Source organism: Engraulis encrasicolus, chromosome 8, assembly GCF_034702125.1.
Source record: "Engraulis encrasicolus isolate BLACKSEA-1 chromosome 8, IST_EnEncr_1.0, whole genome shotgun sequence".
NCBI lineage: Eukaryota > Metazoa > Chordata > Actinopteri > Clupeiformes > Engraulidae > Engraulis > Engraulis encrasicolus.
In genome coordinates this window covers 23,037,998-23,059,899 of record NC_085864.1, presented here as the reverse complement: position 1 = coordinate 23,059,899, position 21,902 = coordinate 23,037,998, and the positions used below count along the sequence as shown (strand labels likewise).

Sequence of the window (21,902 nt, the reverse complement as noted above, 5' to 3'; positions counted from 1 at the left end):
GGAGGAGGGGGAGGAAGGGGAAGCGGAAGAATATGGGGAATCGGAGGAGGCGGCAGAGGAAGAGGAGGAGGAGGAGGAGGAGGAGGAGGGGGAGGAAGGGGAAGAGGAAGAATATGGGGAATCGGAGGAGGCGGCAGAGGAGGAGGAGGAGGAGAAGCAGGAGGAGGAGGGGGAGGAAGGGGAATAAGAAGAATATGGGGAATCGGAGGAGGCGGTAGAGGAGGAGGAAGAGGAGGAGGAGGAGGAGGAGAAGGAGGCAGTGAGAGCCAAAAAGAGAAACAGTGGGGGGAAGGAGGAAGATGGAGGAGATAAGTGCATGGTCTGTGAATCAAACATGGCCAAGCGCAATGGCTGTAAATCCAGGTGTGACTGAGCACAGACGCTTAAGTGATGCATAGGGCATCCCTGATTAATAATCCAACTTGGGAAAGTTGGACAATAAGCCAAAATCTGTTTATTTGTTGGTGCAGAAACAAGGGAAGGCCTGGCAGCAGAGTTTGATGGTATAATAAAAAATACATTACAACTGCAGTGTGGAGACTTCATTGTGCCATCTGCTGGTCAAGTGTCAAACTACAACCAACTGAAAAGCGTTCAAAAAAATATTTCATTCTGCATCATTACAAACATTGGCTGCTTCTGTTTTTAGGGATTTTAACACAAAGCCTGCAGTAAACCTTTTCCAAATCATCATTACAACCACATCTGTCCATCTCCTGATGACAGGTGGCTAATAAAGAAGTTGAAAGAGTTTTGAGTTTTGAGAAGAACACAAGACTGTGGGAGGAAAAAAGGGAACAGGATTTTAATTGCACAGAAAGTAAGAATGAAGGCAAAAAATAAACCTTTTCATATATATTATATTTTTAGGCTTATATGTGATTCATTGGGCAGCTAATGTACAGGGAGGTTGTCTTAGATGAGAGGGCTGCTGGTTCAAATTCCACCCTTACCTCTCCCTACAACTCCATCCATGGCTGAATTGCCCTTGAGCAAGGGACATAACCCACATTGGCTCCAGGGACTGCAACCAATACCCTGATAATAATTGTACGTCGCTTTGAATACAAGTGTCAGCTCATTTTCATGTAATAATGTGATAACTTGATGCAGTGAAGAGATGAGATGTCATGGTTTCAAGGATGTAATATCATACTACTGTACGAGTGTCATAATTACATCTGTAAGAGTGCTTCTACTTCTACTTAATACAACTCTGCAAGACAGTCAACAGTGTGGAAAGGTTTTGATTACTTGAGAAAGAGTTGCGACTTGGCCTCCATGAGCTCCACTCCGTCCCCCTCCTCGGGCTGCAGAGGCAGGCCGGCTAGCAGAGACACTACCGCCTCCATGCTGGCCTGGTCCAGGTCCCTAACACAGCACAGCAACACAAAGCACAGCACATGATTTCACACAAATATGCCTGCTACTTGTTTATTTTTTTATTGAATTCAATAAGGCACAATTATTTTTAAGATGTGTTAGTCACGTGTTACAACTCCATAAGAGACAATGTTTTAACATATATAAGGAAACAAAATGGTTTTATTTTTTTGAGGGTTTGTATGTGGCTTAGGTTTGTTGAGTGCTAAATCAAACACAGGGCAAAACCTTGTTCTTTAATATCAACTATTTTATTGGTAAATGTGTTGGGGTTTTTTTTTAACTGCTGCTTAATATGGAAGAGACCACAGGTTTTTGCGGTTTTCACCCAACAATGAAATTTGAGATCATACATTTCCAGAAGTCAATCTCACAGCTTGAGAAAGTCAACCCAACGAAAGACTGAAAGTCAGCAACCTCTTTACTGTAACTCCTCAGATGTCCTTACCGTGTCAGACACTTGATGTCATCATCTGCAGCTTGATTGGAGGTTCCCATCACCCAGTCTGTGAGGTACTCCACCATCTTGTTTCTGTTGAAATCGTAACACACCAGAGTTTGGTGTGGCAATATGATATAACATTCATGACCAAGAAACTGGACAGGCGAGAAAAAAAAAATCTACAAAAATATGTATGAAAAAATATGGACAATGAGGTTCAACTTTGCAACAAAACATGGCTAAAAAAAAATCCATTTGAGGAAATAATATGTCAAGACTGTGAGAAGCCTGCTTCCTGCCAGCAGACTGAAAGGGGACAGAGTTCCCTCACCTGAAGGGCATCTGCTATGTGTGTGTTTGCGCGTGTATCTCTACCTGAACTTCATCTCCTGGCAGAAGGATGTGGTGTGTGCGTGTGTGTGCGTGTGCGTGTGCGTGTGTGTGTGTGTCTCTATATGTCTCTACCTGAACTTCATCTCCTGGCAGAAGGACAGGTCGTCTCTCCTCTCCATCATCACCTCCACCAGTTGGCACAGCTTGGTCTTGATCTGGATGGCATGCACCATGTTGCCTAGGATACGGACGTACCTGAGGACACAACACAGACATGGCCGTCGTCAGTTACCGTGCCGGCCACCGTGACACACCAATTAGTCGACTCCACACAAAGTCCTGTAGGCTATAATTTAATTTCTTCATTCCGCTGCTTTTTAATCTATGGCTAATCTTACTTTTTAACACTTCTCTTTGTGTACTGTTGTGCCAGTCTGCATGTCGAAATGTCGTTTTGTTCTATGGCTCCTGAACGCAAGACAAATTCCCATCCGAACGATAAAGGTTTCATTCATTCATTCATTCACTTATGCACAGTGAAATGGCAGTGACAAACTAATGTGACAAACAGACAGTGAAGACAACACTGACATATTACGTAATTAGACCATATCAATTTTGAAAAGGTTCCAATTCATTTTGCTCTTTGTTACAGACATGAGGATCAGGGAAGGAAAAGGAACAGGAGTGTGTAACATTATGGATTTACACACATAGGGCTAGTGTTGGATATGAACAATGCAAAAAAAGCAATATCACTTGCAGTCAAATAGATTTGGCCAAATTATGTGACGATGTTGAGAACAAATCCCACTGGAAAACAGCCCCTTCTAAATCTCATCACCTGGGGCCTATACTACAAAGATGGTTCGGGAGTAAACCAGGTTATGGTAAGAGGTAAATCATCTAATAGAAGAGCATGGAGTCCTGGAGTTTTTAAGAAAATGAGGACTCCAGGTTCTTCTATTAGATGATTTACCTCTTAACTTAACCTGGTTTACTCCTGAACCAGCTTTGTAGAATAGGCCCCTGCTCTGTGATGAGAAAGTCATGAAGATTTAGCTTTGAGTCCTTAGTTTCAGTTTCAGGGCGGATTAAGACCGTCAAGCAGTGTTGCCAGATGTGTCTGACCAAATCCCACCCAAAAGCTTCTAAAAAAACGCCAAAATCCGCCCAAATTCAACAAATTACATTGACTTATGGGCCCAAAACGGCTGAAAAACGCCAAATGGCCAATTTTTCAGATTTTTACCCGCAGACGCTCATCCATAGTAGCCCAATTGGGCAGGCACCCACCCAATCTGGCAACACTGCCGTCAGGCACTACATGACTCTACAACCCCATGAGTTAAGAAGAACAGACTGTTCAGTTTTTACTTTTTCAGTTCATCTTTTCAGGGGTGTGTGACGCTCTCGGGCATTATGCGGTTAGTTTGCACATGACATTTCAGCATGAGCCTTGCAAACACAAGAGGGACCCACAGCTCCCAATTAAGTAATTAACAATACAAAGTCATTATCAGGGTTTCTGCACATTTTGGATCACCAAATATAAGACTTTTTAAGACAAATATAAGACCTCTGATGATAAAATATAAGACCACCGCTCGGGGTGTATAATTATATATAATAATCAAAATTATATGACTACCCTAGGCTACACTATAAAAGCACAGTAAACACAGTGTAAGCAGTAGCAAGGTGTAACTGATCTGTAGGCCTACAGACAGCATGCATATGGTCAGTTAACTGACAACTGGCATTAAATTGAGGGCCCCACGCATGTTTTGACGGCCTATGTAAAAATCATATGAATGTTCATCAAATACCTTTAAATGTAGCCTACACATTAAAAATGGCTCAACAATTCATCATTTCTGATGGATAAATAGTTGAATGCACTTTGCTATTAGGAGAGAGGACACCTGGTGTCAAAAGGGTTTAAATGTACGACTACTCTGAGTGACTGCCGTTTCTCCTCCTCCAGCTCGGTTTATCAGAGACGGGTAGCAGAAGCAAGCGTTCTACTTTGAGCTTAGCCTGCCTGTAGTTTGTTGTTCTTTAGATGGCAGCAAGAAACAGCGCACAACTTGGAAGCGATTTCCAGCATGTCCATAACAAGTATTTAGCGCGTTTACCGTTGCCTATCTGGTTACCGATTTGGACATTACGCACCTCGCCAGACCATTGGCTTCGTAGGCCTACATATTCTGTTACTCATCCGATTTCGTATTGCCTCGCGCTCACTTCCTCATGCTGTCATCATGTTAACGAAATCATTTTGCATTTGACAGAGGCATCAAATAGCCTGTCACGTATCTAGAGGCGACTTTGAAAGTGTAGGCTATTGTATGAAGGAACAATTATTTTCGAATACGGTCATAATGGACTTTATGAAATGAACCCTTCACATTTAGCAAACGCTTCTACCCAAACGCGAGGGCATGGCTAACATGCTTACTATAGAAAATATTGAAAACTTACCTCAACGACTAAATGATTAGGCTATGCGTCCTCCCGACACAGTTAACATCATCAAGCTTCATATTCCGACGTTGCGTTGGATAGCTAACCGTTTTATTTCTTGTCCTCAAGCCACATTACAGTGACCTTGCATCTATCTACCCATCTCGACTTAGGTTCATATTTTTTCGACCACTTTTTCGACTGTTTCTACTAGAACATGCAAGTAGGCTAGACGCTGCGCCCACAGGTCTGCGGCCGCCCCCCGCTGTGTGGCCAGCGGGCTGCGCTGCTCCACAAACACAGATCAGTTTCATCTACTTTTCCGCATCTTGATAAGGGACGTATGCCGGTTAAATAAGGTTTATAGCGTCAAAAATATAGACATTTTTTTCTTACACTCAAGCTACCCAGATGAACTATAAGACCTCCCACGTAAATATAATACCACACTTCCAAAAATTGGCGAAATATAAGGCTTTATAAGACCTTAAAAACCAATTATTAAAAGTAAGACTTTTGAAGACTTTTTAAGGATCCGCGGAGACCCTGAATTATACGTAGAGTTCACATTTATTGAGTACAAGAGGATATCACTGGTGTCATTACTTAGCATCTTCTTTCAAATTTCTAAATTTCTTGTGTTCTTTGAGACATTTCTAGGATAATTTTGTCTTAAAAATCAAGTGTGACCAAATGGGGTTTTTTTTACAGGAAACTAGGGGAAAATAGCTTGCTAAGATTTATTTTGTTTGCAGTAAAGAAGAGTCTCTCCACATGCCGTTAACTACATACAGTACAAGAAAAGCCTCCCCTCCCCCTCCCCGCTCACCGGACCAGGTTGAGCATCATGGTCTCTATGCTGGCCTGTCCCAGGTGCTCTGAGCTGCCCTCCGTTCGGCTGTCCAGCAGGTTCTTCATGATGGCAATGGTCTGCTCCACAAACTGTGTGTTAGTGTCATTAATGGGGACCTAAGAGACAACGAGAAAACGACAACATGAAGCACACCTGCACAAAACCAATGGTCATGAAGTAAATATATTACAAATTTAGACAGTTTAGAGGTATTGGTATATCACATTTGCATTATCTACAATATCTACATAATACCAATACTTTCACTATTCTTTCTACTGAGAAGGCCCTTTTCTCAGTTTGAATATTGGCGTAGTTACTGCACTTTGCCTTTGTAGGGCAAAATAGCTCCACAGCCAGCTCATGGTGTTGCTGGGGACATGCCATAGGAGTGTAATTGTTTATTGTCTATATCTATTTTCATTTGTTTTTGAGTGCTTTACTTTATGATTCTGTTGCATTCTATTTTATTTTAATGTTAGGGACTACATATGCAAACTAGCCTAAGGCTGAATCTGGTACAATGCGTGGAATGGAAACATGTATGTTTTAATAGTACATGGTCCCAATAAACTGAATTGAATTGAATGGTACCCACCGGCCCCTGCGTCTCGAAGAACCTGCCGATGCTGTTCTTGAGCTTGTTGAAGAGCATGGGGTAGAGGGCTGGGCTGAGCTCCAGGCCCACCAGGTCCTTGATGTTGTTGCGGATCTGCACGCCGACCCGCTCATGGTTGCACACCATCAGCGAGAGCAGCCGGTCCAGGAACCGTCCCAGCGAGCTCTCCGTGCCCACCTGCACAATGATGTTCTATTATCTTGGTGTTAGTTCAGCGCCACTCTTGTGATTTTAACATTTCTCCTGCCATTTATCTTCGAAGGACCACAATTGAAATAAGTGTTATTCTGACACTCTATGTTTATTGTATGTGGTTGGTTTGTATGGAACTTAAATAATGTATTTAATTTTATATAAAAACTGAGGATGTCAAATAAAAATCAATCAAAAATCAGTCAATCAACCTACCTCACAGGAGCCCATGGAGATCATGGAGCCCTTGCGCTCCGAGGAGGCCCCCAGGGGCCCCATAGGGGGGCTGTAGGTGCCGGGCGCCGGGGCCGCACGCCGCTGCAGACACACACCGCCCAGCGCACACAGGAACCCTGTCATGTTGATCCACTCCTGAGGAGATGAAGATGGAAGAAAGGTTTCCCATATTAAAACTAGAACATTTTCATGTAATGCTCTCAGAGAGTGCAGACCTCTGCCAAGGAAGCTGTTTGATAGAACAGGACTATGTTACACCCTATTTTTTTTTAGTTAGAAGCTGTAATGTCAAAATTCAATATTTTGAAAAAAAATTAAAGGATCTTAAAAAAATCATGATCCAGATCACCACCAAAATTGAATAACTTGTTACACCTTTGTTATTTCCAACAACTACACAAAATTTCACCACAATCCGTGTAACTTTTTGTGTTATCAAACAAATCAACGCAACCTTGGTGGAGATAAAAAAAACACAGCCATAAACAAGATAGACGAGCCGTAAAACAGATTTTATTGCCACACAAAAGTCAGTGGTAAAGTATTTGTTGCAGGGCAGTTCATTTCATTGCTTTGTACGTGGTCAATTTAAATTATTTTGTATGTTTAGCTCATGTGAACAAATTGATAACCAAAGGTCATCTGATCTCCTCATTTATTTGCTGATAAAATACAAGTGGATGTGGATGTTTGCAAGAGCGGATTCAAGCGTAATGCAGAGTAATGTAAAAGGTATGAAAGCGATTGGATTATGTCGTCGTCTTTCTACCTGTCCATCTTCAACCTTGTTTTTAGGGTGATTGAGGATCTGCTTTGTTGCCTGGTCCCATTTCGAATGAGTGTCTTCCCAAGCCTGTGAGGAAACACGCAAGTTGATATGAACAGGACAGCCAGTAGTGAACAGGATTCAGGTGAAGTAATATTGCAGATGTACTCGAGTTGGACAGTGCATAATGTTGTGTGCATTACAACATTTTGAGCAAAACAGAGCTCTTCCCCAGTTAATTGAGCATTCACACTCTGCTCGTACTGGTGCAATGTGCAATTAATGAAGTTTGGCCACCAGGCTGGTCCAATTTATCAATGAAACTTCCCACACTAAATGACAGGTGTTTCAGTTTCACTGTCCAACCCCTGTACAAAGAGGGAATTTAAAATCGGACTCCTGTCCTGACCTCAGTATTGCCAGCAGTGGGATGTTCTATCCTTCGGAGCAGAGCCATCACTCTCTTCTGTAAGGCAGACCGTCCTGAAAGGAGTCACATGATCGACAAGATGTTAGTGCATACAGTGACATTGCGGCTTGACATGGCAATGTTGATAACGTTGCATGCAATGATACAAAAACACAGATGATTACTTCGGGACACTAGCAGTGTGTGCCTAGATATGCCAGTGGCCGATAATGTTGCTAACGGATGCTAACTCCATGAAGGTGTTGTAGTTGTGTAGTGTTGCAGTTCGACAGGCACGGGGTACCGTGTGTGTGTGTGTGTGTGTGTGTGTGTGCGCGCGTGCGGGCGTGCGGGCGTGCGTGCATGTACCTGTAGCCATCATGTTGCTGACGGATGCGAACTCCATGAAGGTGTTGTAGTTGGGCAGCACGGTCTGCACGGGCACCTCGTCCACGCTGCAGCGGATGTCGGCCTCCTCGCACAGGTGTCTGAAGCAGGACATGGCCACCAGCACCGCCTCCATGTCCGGGCTCCACAGGAAGGTGTAGAGGGACACCTCCAGCTTGGTCTGCGCCTCCTTACACGTGGAGACGCCACTGCCCACCGTCGCACTCTCCTATTAAGAGAGTAGAGTACAGTAACTTTACTGATCCCCTAAGAGAAATGAAGTTGTCAAGTGGCTTACATAAATACAAATAATGCCCACATGGACATTTCAAGACACAGGTAACACAGGCAATAGTCAGGGAGTGAGAAAATAAAAAAAATAAAAATAAAAACGCAAATGGGCAAAAACATATTCTGTGAGTTGGGGTAGACAAATGTGACCAGAAATGAGTGTTGACAGATAAATCTATGATATAATACTGTGGTGTAGAACTTAGACAAATAAGGCATGAATAGTATTCACATCACGGCCAGAGCAGAGGAGAGGGGCAGAGTGGGCCGTTAATAGAATTATAGAGAGCAGAGGAGAGGAGAGGAGAGGAGAGGGGAGGAAGAGGGAGAGGAGAGAAAAGAAGAGAGGAGAAGAGAGGCGAGGAGAGAAGAGAGGAGAGGAGAGGAGAGGAGAGGAGAGAAAAGAAGAGAGGAGAAGAGAGGAGAGGAGAGAAGAGAGGAGAGGAGAAGAGAGGCGAGGAGAGAAGAGAGGAGAGGAGAGGAGAGGGGAGGAAGAGGGAGAGGAGAGAAAAGAAGAGAGGAGAAGAGAGGCGAGGAGAGAAGAGAGGAGAGGAGAGGAGAGGAGAGGAGAGGAGAGGAGAGGAGAGAGAAAGTCATAGATAAAGAAGGCTTCATTAAAGAGCCTGCTCATATGGTCATTGGATACACTCTGAAGAAGGCCATAAGGGCCGAAATGCGTAGGCATTGTAGCCAAATAAAAAAGTTTAAAAAAAATGCAACCTCAGAATTTCTCTACATGGACCAAGCCTACTCATATTCCTTTTCCATTTTTTTAACAGGTAATCTAGCAATCTAGCCAATTTTGTTGTAGTTAAGCAAAATGACCTTTGCAGATTTGAGTATAGTCTGCTGTTACCTTGTTCTTGTGGAGGAACTTGTTCCTACAGATGAGGATTTCCCGCAGCCACTTGAGGATCTCTGTGCTGTTCATCATCTGATGGCCGATGAGCTTCTTGCAGATGAAGGTGAGAATCTTGGAGCTGCAGACAGAAGGCAGAGGACAGCACACACTTTAACTCTTGGGATGTGGGATGCATGGGACTAATGACCTTAAAGTGGTGGTTCGCTATTTTAGACATTAAGCCCTGTTTGTGCTCCATAGTCAATGTAAAGGTGGGGGTGCAGTCTTGGATACCCAAATGCTCCGTTCAGCACCAAATGTTAAAGGTGTGATGAGAACATCTCTAATTCACCCCAGAAGTCACACAAACAGGGCGTAATGTCTACAATAGCGAACCACCACTTTAAGTTCCTTCTGGGGAGCAATACAATTACTCTACTCTACACTTAACTTGACACCGGCGTCATATGCATGACCGTGTCATAAGGGTGTCATGACACAATCATGGATGAGTCGTAAACATTATGTCAATGTCAAACATTTTATGGTCATGAAAAGCTGACACTATTATGGCTGTCTTTAGCATAACCCAATGTCACTTAAAGGGACACTGTGCAGGAAATGGTCAAAAAAAGTACTGCAACTATGCTGCGAATTGAAAATGGGCTGCCTATTGCAAAATTTGATCTTTTCATGAAAGTTTCCGAAGTAATAAACTAATATTTTCTATCCAAGTACAGTCATTTTTGCAGCTAAAAATGGCTATTTCTGGAAAATCAAAATGGCGGACCATGGAGAAGATCCCCCTTTTCATGTATGAAAAGTGCAATTTTTCCAGTCATAATGAATACTTCGAATTTGATGCTGGTGGTCAGTATTCATGAAAAAGGTAACAGTAGTGAATGGGCAGCATGATTACTGGAAATAAACAACTAAACATCTCACACAGTGTCCCATTAATGACCACCACAGCCATAGATGTTTATGACGAGGACATAATGTTTATGACACACCCATGACTGTGTTACGACACTGTTATGACCCAGTCATGCCATTACGATGACGCCGGAATCAAGTATAAAGTGTTACCAACAAATGAGTGAGTGGATTGCTGATGATTCTGTGAGGGTGTTGCAGCAGTTGCATGTAAAGAGATGACACTTTGACGGTCGACTGTACGTACCTGATATCCCAGAACGCCTCGATTGGAGCGTCAGGGTTCCACAAGTCTATGATTTCAGGCTGATGTAACACCAACAACGCCTGACACAGAAAAATATACAAACACAGAATACATGACGCAATTCACTGTATGCCAGTATGGGGTATGTGTGTGTGAGGACAGAGAGAGAGAGAGAGAGAGAGAGAGAGAGAGAGAGAGAGAGAGAGAGAGAGAGAGAGAGAGAGAGAGAGAGAGAGAGAGAGAGAGAGAGTGAGACCCTCCTATAATTCTGATGCCTTTTCTGCCAATGACAATACAACTCTTAAGAGAGAGAGATAGAGTGAGAGTGTGCATGTGCATGTGTATGTGAGTGTGTGTTTGTGTGCGTGTGTGCATGTGCGTGCGTGCATGTGTGTGCGTGCATGTGTGTCTATGTGTGTCTATGTGTGTCTATGTGTGTCTATGTGTGTCTATGTGTGTCTATGTGTGTCTATGTGTGTCTATGTGTGTCTATGTGTGTGTGTGTGTGTGTGTGTGTGTGTGTGTGTGTGTGTGTGTGTGTATGTGTGTGTGTGTATGTGTGTGTGTGTGTGTGTGTGTATGTGTGTGTGTGTATGTGTGTGTGTGTATGTGTGTGTGTGTATGTGTGTGTGTATGCGTGCGTGCATGCATGCGTGCATGTGTGTGTGTGCATGTGTGCGTGCATGTGTGCGTGCATATGTGTGTGTGTGTGCGTGTGTGCGTATTCTGACCTCCATGGCCTCCACTGAGATCTCGGCTGAGCTGCTGTGGGGCACCAGCTGCACCAGGCCGATGACCAGGTCGGCTGTACTGCCCTGGATCTCCTGACCCGGCTTACCAGGGTTCTGTGGGGAAGACACATGCAAGTTCAGGAAAGAAAAAAAAACATGCAAGTCCCTCTCAAAAAAAGTTTCAGGCGCAGGACAAGCAAAGTCACATGAAAACTGAAAATAAAGTCCACACACCAAGCTGCTATTTCTCTTTATTTAATATGACGTTTCGTTTCGGGCAGCATGCCCCTCATCAGACCTGATGGACTTTATTTTCAGTTTTCATGGGAAAAGGGCATGCACACAACACAAATGCACACATACACACAGGTTATAAGACATGCCATTCCTGAAGGCCCTCATATGCAAATACAATTAGCCATCAGCAAACCACCTTAGCGCTTGCATTTCACGTTCTACTAGGTTTTTTAAAATATGGTATTTTCCTAGTGAGTGTGTGTGCATGTGTGTGCGCACACGTGTGTGTGTGTGTTTGTGTGTGCGTACCTATACCTGAACTTCCATCTCCTGACAGAAGGATGTGTTGTCCCTATGCTGTGTGTGTGTGATTTTCGAGTCACTAGCCACTCAGATATTGCACTAGCCACAGACTTGATTTTTCCCCCCCTTAATCATGATAGCGCACATCTAACCTCAGAAGATGAGGTGCTAAAGCAAGATGAGTGTAAAGCTTTCTACATGGAAGTATATCAAGCAAGTACAAACTAAGTTACAGAGCCTTTTCTTGAACTTACGTGTAAATACATGATACACAAGGAGAAAACAACAGAATACTATGATACCCATGTCATACAAAGGAATAAGCTGCCAGCCAAATTGGCTAGTGACACTGAAAGTATTACTAGCCACAGCCAAGTTTTACCAGCATTTGGCCGGTTGGCAGGTGCCAGTGTCCAGCCCTGGTGTGTGTGTGTGTGTGTGTGTGTGTGTGTGTGTGTGTGTGTGTGTGTGTGTGTGTGTGTGTGTGTGTGTGTGTGTGTGTGTGTGTGTGTGTGTGTGTGTGTGTGTGTGTGTGTGTGTGTGTGTGGTGTGTGTGGCGTGTGTTAGTGTGTGCGGTCATCTGATACTCACATGCAGCATTAGTTTGGGGTCCGCATGGATCAGCTTGACCAGTGCCAGCAGTAGACACCGGGAGTCCATTTCTGTCGATTTGTCTTTAAACTTAAGGCTCGTCGTCATCTTCTCCTTCAGTGATTGGCTCTGCAAAGACCGAGAAATTGGAACAGGTTATATTGTTATTTTTATTTCACAATATCAAGTCAAGTCAAGTCAGCTTTTATTGTCAGTTAGAGTTTCTTCATATGCACAGGTCATACAAGGAAATTTAAATTACATATTTCTCTCTATACCATGAAAGGACATAGACATACACAGGACTGACATTTACAGACTGACATCAAAGTGCAAGACAGGACAAGAAACAGTGATGGACCAATAATAGTACCAACAATATCCTGACACCAATCACACACCAAAAACACTGCCCAACCAAACACTAGAATAAATTATTCCTAATTAGCAGCATAAAGCGGACTTAAATAAATTAAGTGATATTCTTGTAAAAACTTAACCAGCAGTTGTGTCTACAAGAGTTTTTCTACGTCCGCCACTTCAACCCTGACCCTATACTAGGCTATTATTGTTCTTATTTGACGTGAATAAAAGGCTCCACGCCAGGAGTTAGGAACCTTTTTCATTCAAAGGGCCACTTCAAATTTTAGACAGTCCTTCAAGGGCTGCAATATGAACACAAACCAGAATTTCCTCCTGCACTATATTGAAGATGGCCACCTTTACAACCAACCACACCTTCACCAAGTCCCCTGAAAATATAACTTCATTGTATTGCAAATGTAATTCTTAAGACTGCTTTGCAAAACATGTCATATTACATGTGAAAGTGCATAACATTAAATTTACATCGGGGGCCCAGATAAAACAGCCTTACGGGCTATAGGTTCTCCACTCATGCTCAATGCTGTATGTAACGCTGTGAGTATGTCTGCGTGTGTATATGTGTGCGTGTTGATGCTGTGTGTACCGCTGTGAGTATGTCTGTGTGTGTATATGTGTGTATGTGTGTGTATGTGTGTGTATGTGTGTGTATGTGTGCGTGCGCCCGTGTGTGTGTCTCACCGTTGTTAGCCGTAAAGGTGCGTGTGTGTGTCTCACCGTCGTTAGCCGTAAAGGTGCGTGTGCGCCTGTGTGTCCCTGCATGACTCTGGCTAGTGTCTCTGCAAACATGGTGCGCAGCTCTCCTGAGTAGCAGTACACCGCGTCGATCTTCGGCCACCAGTCCAAATGAGACTGATGTGGAAAAGAACAGAAGTGAGCCTGAAGAAGTGCAAGGGAAACGCGTTGTTCACAAAATAAAAAAGCAGCAAAATGAAGTCCACCTGTGTGCAGTGATTCTTCCCTTTTTTCCATGGAAAAGAACAGACTCATTTATGATATTCATTCAGTCACAAAATACAGTGAAGATCTGACAGACGTTGCACGCTGATTAATTCCTTTAGTGTAGAGTTCTTGCCCACCTCCTTTGTTTAGGGGCGTCAGAGGGGAACCCCTGGGTGGGTCTCCAATGTTAGAGACTAGAAGGCTCCCGCACACTCAAATGTTGCTTGAAGAAGGTCAATAGACAGAAACGTTGCTATTAAACGTTGCAAACGTGGCTAGAGTGTGTGGGAGCTTTCTTGTCCCCAAAGTTGATGAATTCCCTCTGGGAGCAACAATGATATTTAAAGTAACACATCTCCACATCATTATAATAACAAGGGCTTTAAAAAATATTTTTTAATTATTGAATTATTATTAAGTTATTATAACTTTCCATTACCAGCCAAAATGGGTAGTAGTCATTAATCTTACTAGCCAAACACACAATCACTAATGGGTTGGTCTTTTCTACCAGCCAAACTGAACTCTCGCCAGCATTTGGGCCATTGACTGATGTTTATTTAGAGCCCTGATTATAACTGAACAGCAATGATACATGCAACAGATAACAGCTCCAGACATGTCCAACATGCCAGTCATTCAAATCTAATGAAGTTTGACAGAGGTGTGTGACCTCCGCAATGAAAGCAAAAAGCAATACACCCCTTGGTGAATCTTAAAGAATGACTGGCGCGTGGGGTGACTGACACATTTCTAACGGGCTGCAATGGTGGGTGGGCGGTCGGCTTGACTTACATTGGTGATGATTCTGTGGAGGGAGTTGACCAGGACAAAGTGGAAGGTCTGGGGGGAGCTGGAGGCGAGGCAGACCTGAGAGAGGAACAAGAGAGGAGCAACATGAGATGTCCACATCTGGTTTCCATTCACATAGCGTCAACACCACATCAGAGGAGCACTTAAAGCTGACAGGATGACAGCCATTAGGTTACATTAGGTTATGTCACTAAGAGGGGGAGTTTACTGTAAGCTGGAGTATAGCATGTCTCCTACTAGCGTGGCCTATTCATGTGACGATTTCAAAAGTACTAGACATTCATGTTGACAATTTCACAGTCTACAAATCCTTCTCACGTTTTGATTTTGTGCTTTGCCTCTAGAGGGAGACCTTGCAGTATTTTTTCAATTCTATTCAATTTTAGGGAGCCCATGCACTTTGTGTTAGAACCCAAAAAAAGTCCTTAATTTACTCTACAGTACACTAACAAATAAATGTGAATGTCTCAAAGAAGCTACTCGATGTCCGGCCGAGTGACAGACAGACAAAATTGTCTAATAGTCACTAACAAAAATAATTTAAAAATAAAAAGGAAACTATGGGCGTCTTCAATCTTTCTGGCTGAATACTATTATTATTATTATTATTATTATTATTATTTTTAGCGTTGATTTATTTTATTTATTGTATTTTACTTATTTTTATGTATGTATGTATTTTACTTATTTCAGTTTGTGCCTTGGGCTTGGGGTTATTGTGTGTTTGTGCAAAATAACAAAACTTCAATAAAGATTTTTTTTTTTAGAAAGGAAACTATACACAATCAGACAAAGGTGGTGGTGGGGGGGCGGACCTTGAAGTGCTGGTTGTTGTGTGGGTTGATGCGGAAGCAGGAGACGAAGCAGTCGATCATGAGGTCCACATCTGCACTCTGGCTGCCGGTCCCCCGCGAGAAGGGCTTGGTCGGGTTAAAGAGCAGCGCCTGGAGAGGAGAAGGGGAAAACCATTAAGGAACATCACCCAAAATCACACATGCTGGCTCCACAGACTCTGGATCCGTGTCCAATGCATGACTTCTATCTAGGTCTGATAGAGCAGAAATAGACATCGACTAGGCCCTGCCTTGGCACTGGGTTACTACGCCAGCGACCGGGGTTCGATTCTGGCCAGGGTCAATTGCCAATCCTACCCCGTCTCTCTCCCCACTCATTTCCTGTCTCACCTCCACTGTCCTGTCAAAATAAAGGCAAAAGAGCCCTAAAAGTATATCTTTTAAAAAATTAACATCGACTAAATACTCTCAGTGTGCACCTATCTGTCAGAATTATCTTTTTTACAAACTCGGCTCCTTTCTGCAATCTATCCCCAGTAACATAATTAAACTTCATAATGTTCGGTGTTGGCGCTTGGCATAGCGCGGCGTCAACCAACCTTGAGGTCCATGACGATGGACTGCACGAGGAGAAAGATGACGGAGTTGTCCTCCCAGTTGATGTAGGTGGAGGCCTTGCAGAGCTTGACACAGGCGATGGCCGCACTCTCCGTCAGCTGCTTGCTGCCTCCGTGGCCCGTCAGGGCCTTACGCAAGTTCTCCAGGAACAGCTTCTGCAGAGACCAGACAGCACACGGTGGGTGCAGCTTGTAAATAAAAGGAAGCTGGAAGGAGCATGTTGAGAACTTATATCTGCAGTGGACTAATATATTGTATTCACAAAGTGACTTGCAACATCGTTTTCCCTCAATAAATCGATCTCTCATTTCTTTATGCACAATTCCAGAGGTAACCCATATTAAATGTATTAATATGGGGCCCTGCCTTGTCCTAATGGTAGGGCCCTGGGTTACTACGCCGGCGACCCGGGTACAATTCCGGCCCGGGTCATTTGCCAGTCCAGTGCCCTCGTTTCCTGTCCCTCTCTCAGTGTCCTTTCATAAATACAGGTACAAAAGCCCTAAAAATATATGCAAAATGTAATAATACTCTATATGTGACAGGGAAATGTATCCGTTTTAGTTTTAAAAAAGCTGTACAGTATATGAACTTAAGCATGTGCTGTGTCTCAGATGGTGCACTTGTGCACTTCATTCATTCATGTTTTAGTGCGTAATTAATACGCCATACGCACTGAAACATGAACACTGAAGTGTACAAGTGCACCATTTGAGATCCAGATATGGCCCTGCGGTGGTCTAATGATAGGGTACTAGGTTACTATGCCGGCGACCTGGGTTCGATTCTGGCCCGGGTTATTTTCCGATCCTTCACAGTCTCTCCCCACTCATTTCCTGTCTCTCCTCTACAGTACTGTCAGAAATAAAGACATAAAAAGGCCTAAACATATCTTTAAAATGTATTAATACTGTATATGTGACAGGAAACCTATATTTATTAGTTTTTAAAAAGCTGTGCAGTATATGAGGGCATGTGTTGTGTCTCAGACAGTGCACTTGAGCACTTCGTTCGGGCCCTATGTTTTAATGTGTAATTAATACGCCATATGCACTAAAACATGAACACTGAAGTGCACGAGTGCACCATTTGAGATCCAGATATGGCCCTGCGGTGGTCTAATGGTAGGGTACTGGGTTACTATGCCGGCGACCTGGGTTCGATTCTGGCCCGGATTATTTTCCGATCCTTCACAGTCTCTCCCCACTCATTTCCTGTCTCTCCTCTACAGTACTGTCAGAAATAAAGACATAAAAAGCCCTAAACATATCTTTAAAATGTATTAATACTGTATATGTGACAGGAAACCTATATTTATTAGTTTAAAAAAAGCTGTGCAGTATATGAGGGCATGTGTTGTGTCTCAGACAGTGCACTTGAGCACTTCGTTCGGGCACCATTTGAGATCCAGGAATCATGGCCTCCTCTCCCATCCCGTCTGACCCACCTTGTTGGCCTTGCTGTCGTCCACGACCTCTTTGGTGATGCTCTGGGTGATCTCGGGGCAGAGGATGAGGAGGATGATCTGCAGGGGCCACACTGCCGCCTTCCTCTTGGCACTCTCCGCAAAGCTGTCCACCAGGTCAAACAGCTTCTCCGCACAGTCTGAGGAATGAACGCACATGTCTTGTTATACATATGTAACGGAGGCCAACTAGCAGAGTGTGGCGTAGAACATTAGAAATCCTCCCTCCCGGCCCTGCCGTGGGCTAACAGTAGGGTACTCATCTACTATGTGGCCGACCCGGGTTCGATTCCCGGCCCGGGTCCTTTGCCAGACCTTCCCCGTCTCTCTCTCCCCGCTCGTTTCCTGTCACCATCTTCACCATACTATCATAAATTAAGTCAAAAGGACCAAAAAATATATATAAAAAAAAAAAAGAAAACCTCCCTACCGAAGTCTTGTACAGTATCGGTAGCGCTGGGCTATCGGACTAGTCCTTTAGCTTTTACATTATTACATTACATTTCACTTAGCTGACGCTTTCATTTTATTCACAGCGACCTTACAGTTATTATTTGTCAGGGTATTGGTTACAGTCCCTGGAGCAATGTGGGGTTAGGTGCCTTGCTCAAGGGCACTTCAGCCATGGATGGAGATGTAGGGAGAGGTCAGGGGGGGATTCGAACCTGCATCCCCCAGATTGACAGACCAACTCTCTAACCACTAGGCCACGGCTGCCCCTAGCTCAGTGGTATCGTGCTGTGACTCCCATCCCAGAACCGATGTGTTGACTAGGAGGTGGCAAGAGGGGGACGGACAGCGCGGGAACACTTACATTACACATACTCATTACTCACGGTTGGATTGGCCATAGGGCAGAAAGAAAGGAAATAAAGAAAGTTGGCGTCTGCGCCTTAACTTAGGATCGCTTGTTGCTTGGTGCGACTGCTCAGCAAAAATAGTGATACTAGGCGCACACAAGGCTTGCAGGTTCAAAAAGTGTATTGTGTCCGACAAATTAAAAAAAGAACCTGCAAGCATTGTGTGCGCCTCATCTTTTTGACTGTCCTGGATTGGCCATAGGACATGCAGGGCATTTGGCTCGGCCAAATATTAGTCCTCATGCAGCTACAGAGGCCTCTTTAAGACAGTCAGATTTAAATAAAGAATTATCAGAATAGCTCATGTTAGATTACTGAAATGTTGTCAAATGCTTCATCGTCTCCCTAAATGCCTGGTGGACTGGTCTCCGCTGAAAATGCCCCCACTGTACACGCTAACGAGTGGCAATAATGATACATATTCCTACCTAGCAATGAATGAACACATGACACATGTGAAAAGCTTCACATGCACACACAAATGTGTGAGAGGTCTTGTGTCCAGCCATGATGAGTGCTATGATAAGCTGTTAGGGCAGTCATGGGAAAGCAGTTAGGGCATCAGACTTGTGGCCAAAAGGTTGCTGGTTCGACTCCCGACCCGCCAGGTTGGTGGGGGGAGTAATTAACCAGCGCTCTCCCCCATCCTCCTTCATGACTGAGGTACCCTGAGCATGGCCACACTGCCGCACTGCTCCATTGGGGCATCATTGGGGGCTGCCACCTTGCACGGGTGAGACATACAGTGCCCTCCATAATTATTGGCACCCCTGGTTGAGATGTGTTAAAAGCCTTAAAATAAATTCAGTGTTTATTGCAGAAGAATACTGTCACACTGAATTTTTTAGGAAAATGTAGCCTTCAACTCAAATGAATTGTAGGAAAATAAAAAAAATCCCTGACTAAAAAATAATTATTTTTCATTAAATCACCTGTTCCACAATTATTGGCACCCTTAACAATTCCCAGGAAATAAATATAATTGAAGCATTTCTGTCATTTCTACAGTAGTTTACAAAGTTTACCAGAGTATGTAGAAACATTTAATTAGTAATTCATCACTTCCTGTTTCCCTGGGGTATAAATATGACGTGACACCGAGGCCATTTCTCTTATCCACTCTTAAACATGGGAAAGACAAAGGAACACAGCATACAAGTGAGGCAGATGTGCGTCGACCTTCACAGGTCAGGCAGAGGCTACAAGAAGATTGCCACTCAACTGCAGCTGCCCATATCTACTGTGAGAGGAATAATTAAGAAGTTCAAAACAACTGGAACAGTGGTAAACAAACCTGGACGAGGACCCAAGTTTATTTTGCCACCACGCACAGTGAGGAGGATGGTAAGAGAAATCAAAATATCTCCAAAGCTCACTGTTACAGAATTACAACAAATGGTAGCATCCTGGGGTCACAAAGTCTCCAAATCAACCATCAGGCGCTGTCTACACGCCAACAAGCTGTTTGGGAGGCATGCACGGAGAAAACCTTTCCTCACCCACAATCATAAACGCAAACGTCTGGAGTTCGCCCAGCGGTATTGGGGCTTCAACTGGGACCGTGTGCTTTGGTCAGATGAGACCAAGATTGAGTTTTTTTGGCAACAAACACTCTAAGTGGGTCTGGCGTGCCACGAAAGATGCGCATGCTGAAAAGCACCTCATACCCACTGTGAAGTATGGGTGGGTCAGTGATGCTGTGGGGCTGTTTCGCTTCCAAAGGCCCTGGGAAGCTTGTTAGGGTGCATGGCATCATGAATGCTTTGAAATACCAGGACATTTTAAATCAAAATCTGTTGCCCTCTGCCAAAAAAGCTGAAGATGGGTCGTCACTGGGTCTTTCAGCAAGACAATGACCCTAAACATATGGCCAAATCTACACAGAAATGGTTAACTCAAATGGTTAAATCAAGCTCCTCCCATGGCCATCTCAGTCCCCAGACCTCAACCCCATTGAGAACCTGTGGGGTGAGCTGAAGAGGAGAGTACAGAGGAGAGGACCCAGGTCTCTGGATGATTTAGAGAGATTCTGCAAAGAGGAATGGCTGAAGATCCCTCTTTCTGTCTTTTCCCATCTTGTGAAACATTATAGGAGAAGATTAGGTGCTGTTTTGTTGGCAAAAGGGGGTTGTACAAAATATTAACAACAGGGGTGCTAATAATTGTGACACATTATTTGATGTCAAATAATTATTTCTTTATGTGGGATTTTTTCCCCACTGAATAAATGCACTTGTATTGAAGGTTGGATTTTTCTCTTTTTTTCCTTTTTTTCCATTAAGGTCCCATATTATTTAGAGAAAAATAATAATAATTGGAAGCTAAAAAACACATCTCAACCAGGGGTGCCAATAATAATGGAGGGCACTGTAAATGCAATTTCGTTGTGTGCAGTGTGCAGTAAACACTTGTGTGTTGTGGAGTGTTGTGGCACAATGCCAATGGGAGTTGGAGTTTCCCAGTTGGGGCTTGCACTATGATGACTTCTCAAACTGAGCACAAAGATGACAGCCGAATGATGGATGAACCACTGCATATTCTCACCAGCCATGTCCGTCTGTGGCCTCTGATACAGCATGGTAAACTCATCCGGATAGTACTCCACCCAGTTCCAAAAGGCCTACAAATACACAACAAATACAAATGATGCATCAGGTTGAGATAATGCCATTTTTATTCAATACAAATTCTACAGTATGTGGACGTAATAACAGGGTTACGGAATTGTTATGCAGAATACATGCACCAGCTCTACACAATTAAAAAAATAATGCATTGTGATGCTTTCAATTAAATAATGGAATGACTTGGAAATCTGATTTAGTTAAAAACGAAACGGTGGTTTCACGATCACACCACAAGGGGGCAAAAAAGTGTGAGCGAGGGTATTCCTTGCCAGGGTGAGTTACTCAAACTCAGCGGTCATCTCACTCACCTTCTCTAAGCTGTTGATGACTGCAAGTTGGGCAGGTTTCTTCAGAGCTTTAAATTTGAATACTGTCTCTGTAAAACAACAAACAAACATACAAACAAACAAACAAACATACAAACAAACAAACATACAAACAAACAAACAAACATCATTAGTCCACTCACTGGAATATCAGTACCATGTCAACATTATGCCAAACATGACAACAAAACCATTTGATTCAGAACTTTTCCATCGCAAGAATGCTGAAAATGCCCCTACAGTGAACAACAGCTTAGTGTTCCACCACTTAAGTGCTGAGACGAGGGATGTACCGGCACTGCTGTTTGGGTCCAGAGCGCTGGGCAACAGAACATGCCAAGAAGTCAAGATGATGACTGTGATGGGAGCCTGGTTGTGGACGCACTCTGCTGTGTCATGCCATGGAGTCTGGCTCCACAGCTTTTTAACCCATTTCAGCCTGGAGCGACATCTACGCTGATTTAGGCTCTTGAGAATTGAGGTTTTTTTTATAAACAATGTGGGTATGTTAGAGCTGAATGATCACATTCTATTGCAAAAGGAGGGTCCTGGCTTTTATATGCAACTTATTTCATTTATTTATTTCATTTATCGCTAATTTGACTGAGACAGTGCACAGCATACAATTGAGCCAGATTATAGCCATAAGGCTTAGTCCCGTCATGTTTTTATGTGCTGCGGAGGCTGAGATATTTAGGTTTTAACAGACAGAGATCACCTTTTTCCCAAAAACGGCTTAGGCCAAAATGGGTTAATTTGTGCTCTTATTACATGATATCGTATGATACTTTTCACGGCCTACTGTATAT

General features: G+C 43.5%; 1 protein-coding gene across 6 annotated transcripts in view; it reads right to left on the bottom strand.

The window, feature by feature from the left end:
* nf1a (neurofibromin 1a) overlaps positions 1-21,902 on the bottom strand; it is a 126,371-nt gene that overhangs the window by 84,998 nt on the left and 19,471 nt on the right. For 3 of the 6 annotated variants that reach the window (XM_063205226.1, XM_063205228.1, XM_063205229.1), the window contains exons 6-25: positions 21,076-21,143; positions 20,685-20,760; positions 17,263-17,420; positions 15,797-15,970; positions 15,219-15,347; positions 14,386-14,460; positions 13,330-13,500; positions 12,265-12,393; positions 11,134-11,247; positions 10,403-10,482; positions 9,235-9,358; positions 8,070-8,316; positions 7,701-7,774; positions 7,295-7,378; positions 6,505-6,660; positions 6,076-6,273; positions 5,454-5,593; positions 2,291-2,413; positions 1,832-1,915; positions 1,255-1,371 (exon numbers count right to left, since the gene is read on the bottom strand). In XM_063205226.1, the coding sequence (XP_063061296.1) occupies positions 1,255-1,371; positions 1,832-1,915; positions 2,291-2,413; positions 5,454-5,593; positions 6,076-6,273; positions 6,505-6,660; positions 7,295-7,378; positions 7,701-7,774; positions 8,070-8,316; positions 9,235-9,358; positions 10,403-10,482; positions 11,134-11,247; positions 12,265-12,393; positions 13,330-13,500; positions 14,386-14,460; positions 15,219-15,347; positions 15,797-15,970; positions 17,263-17,420; positions 20,685-20,760; positions 21,076-21,143 (2,521 nt within the window). The remainder of the gene's footprint in view (positions 1-1,254; positions 1,372-1,831; positions 1,916-2,290; positions 2,414-5,453; positions 5,594-6,075; positions 6,274-6,504; positions 6,661-7,294; positions 7,379-7,700; positions 7,775-8,069; positions 8,317-9,234; positions 9,359-10,402; positions 10,483-11,133; positions 11,248-12,264; positions 12,394-13,329; positions 13,501-14,385; positions 14,461-15,218; positions 15,348-15,796; positions 15,971-17,262; positions 17,421-20,684; positions 20,761-21,075; positions 21,144-21,902) is intronic. The other 3 variants (XM_063205227.1, XM_063205230.1, XM_063205231.1) reach the window with 1 other exon arrangement.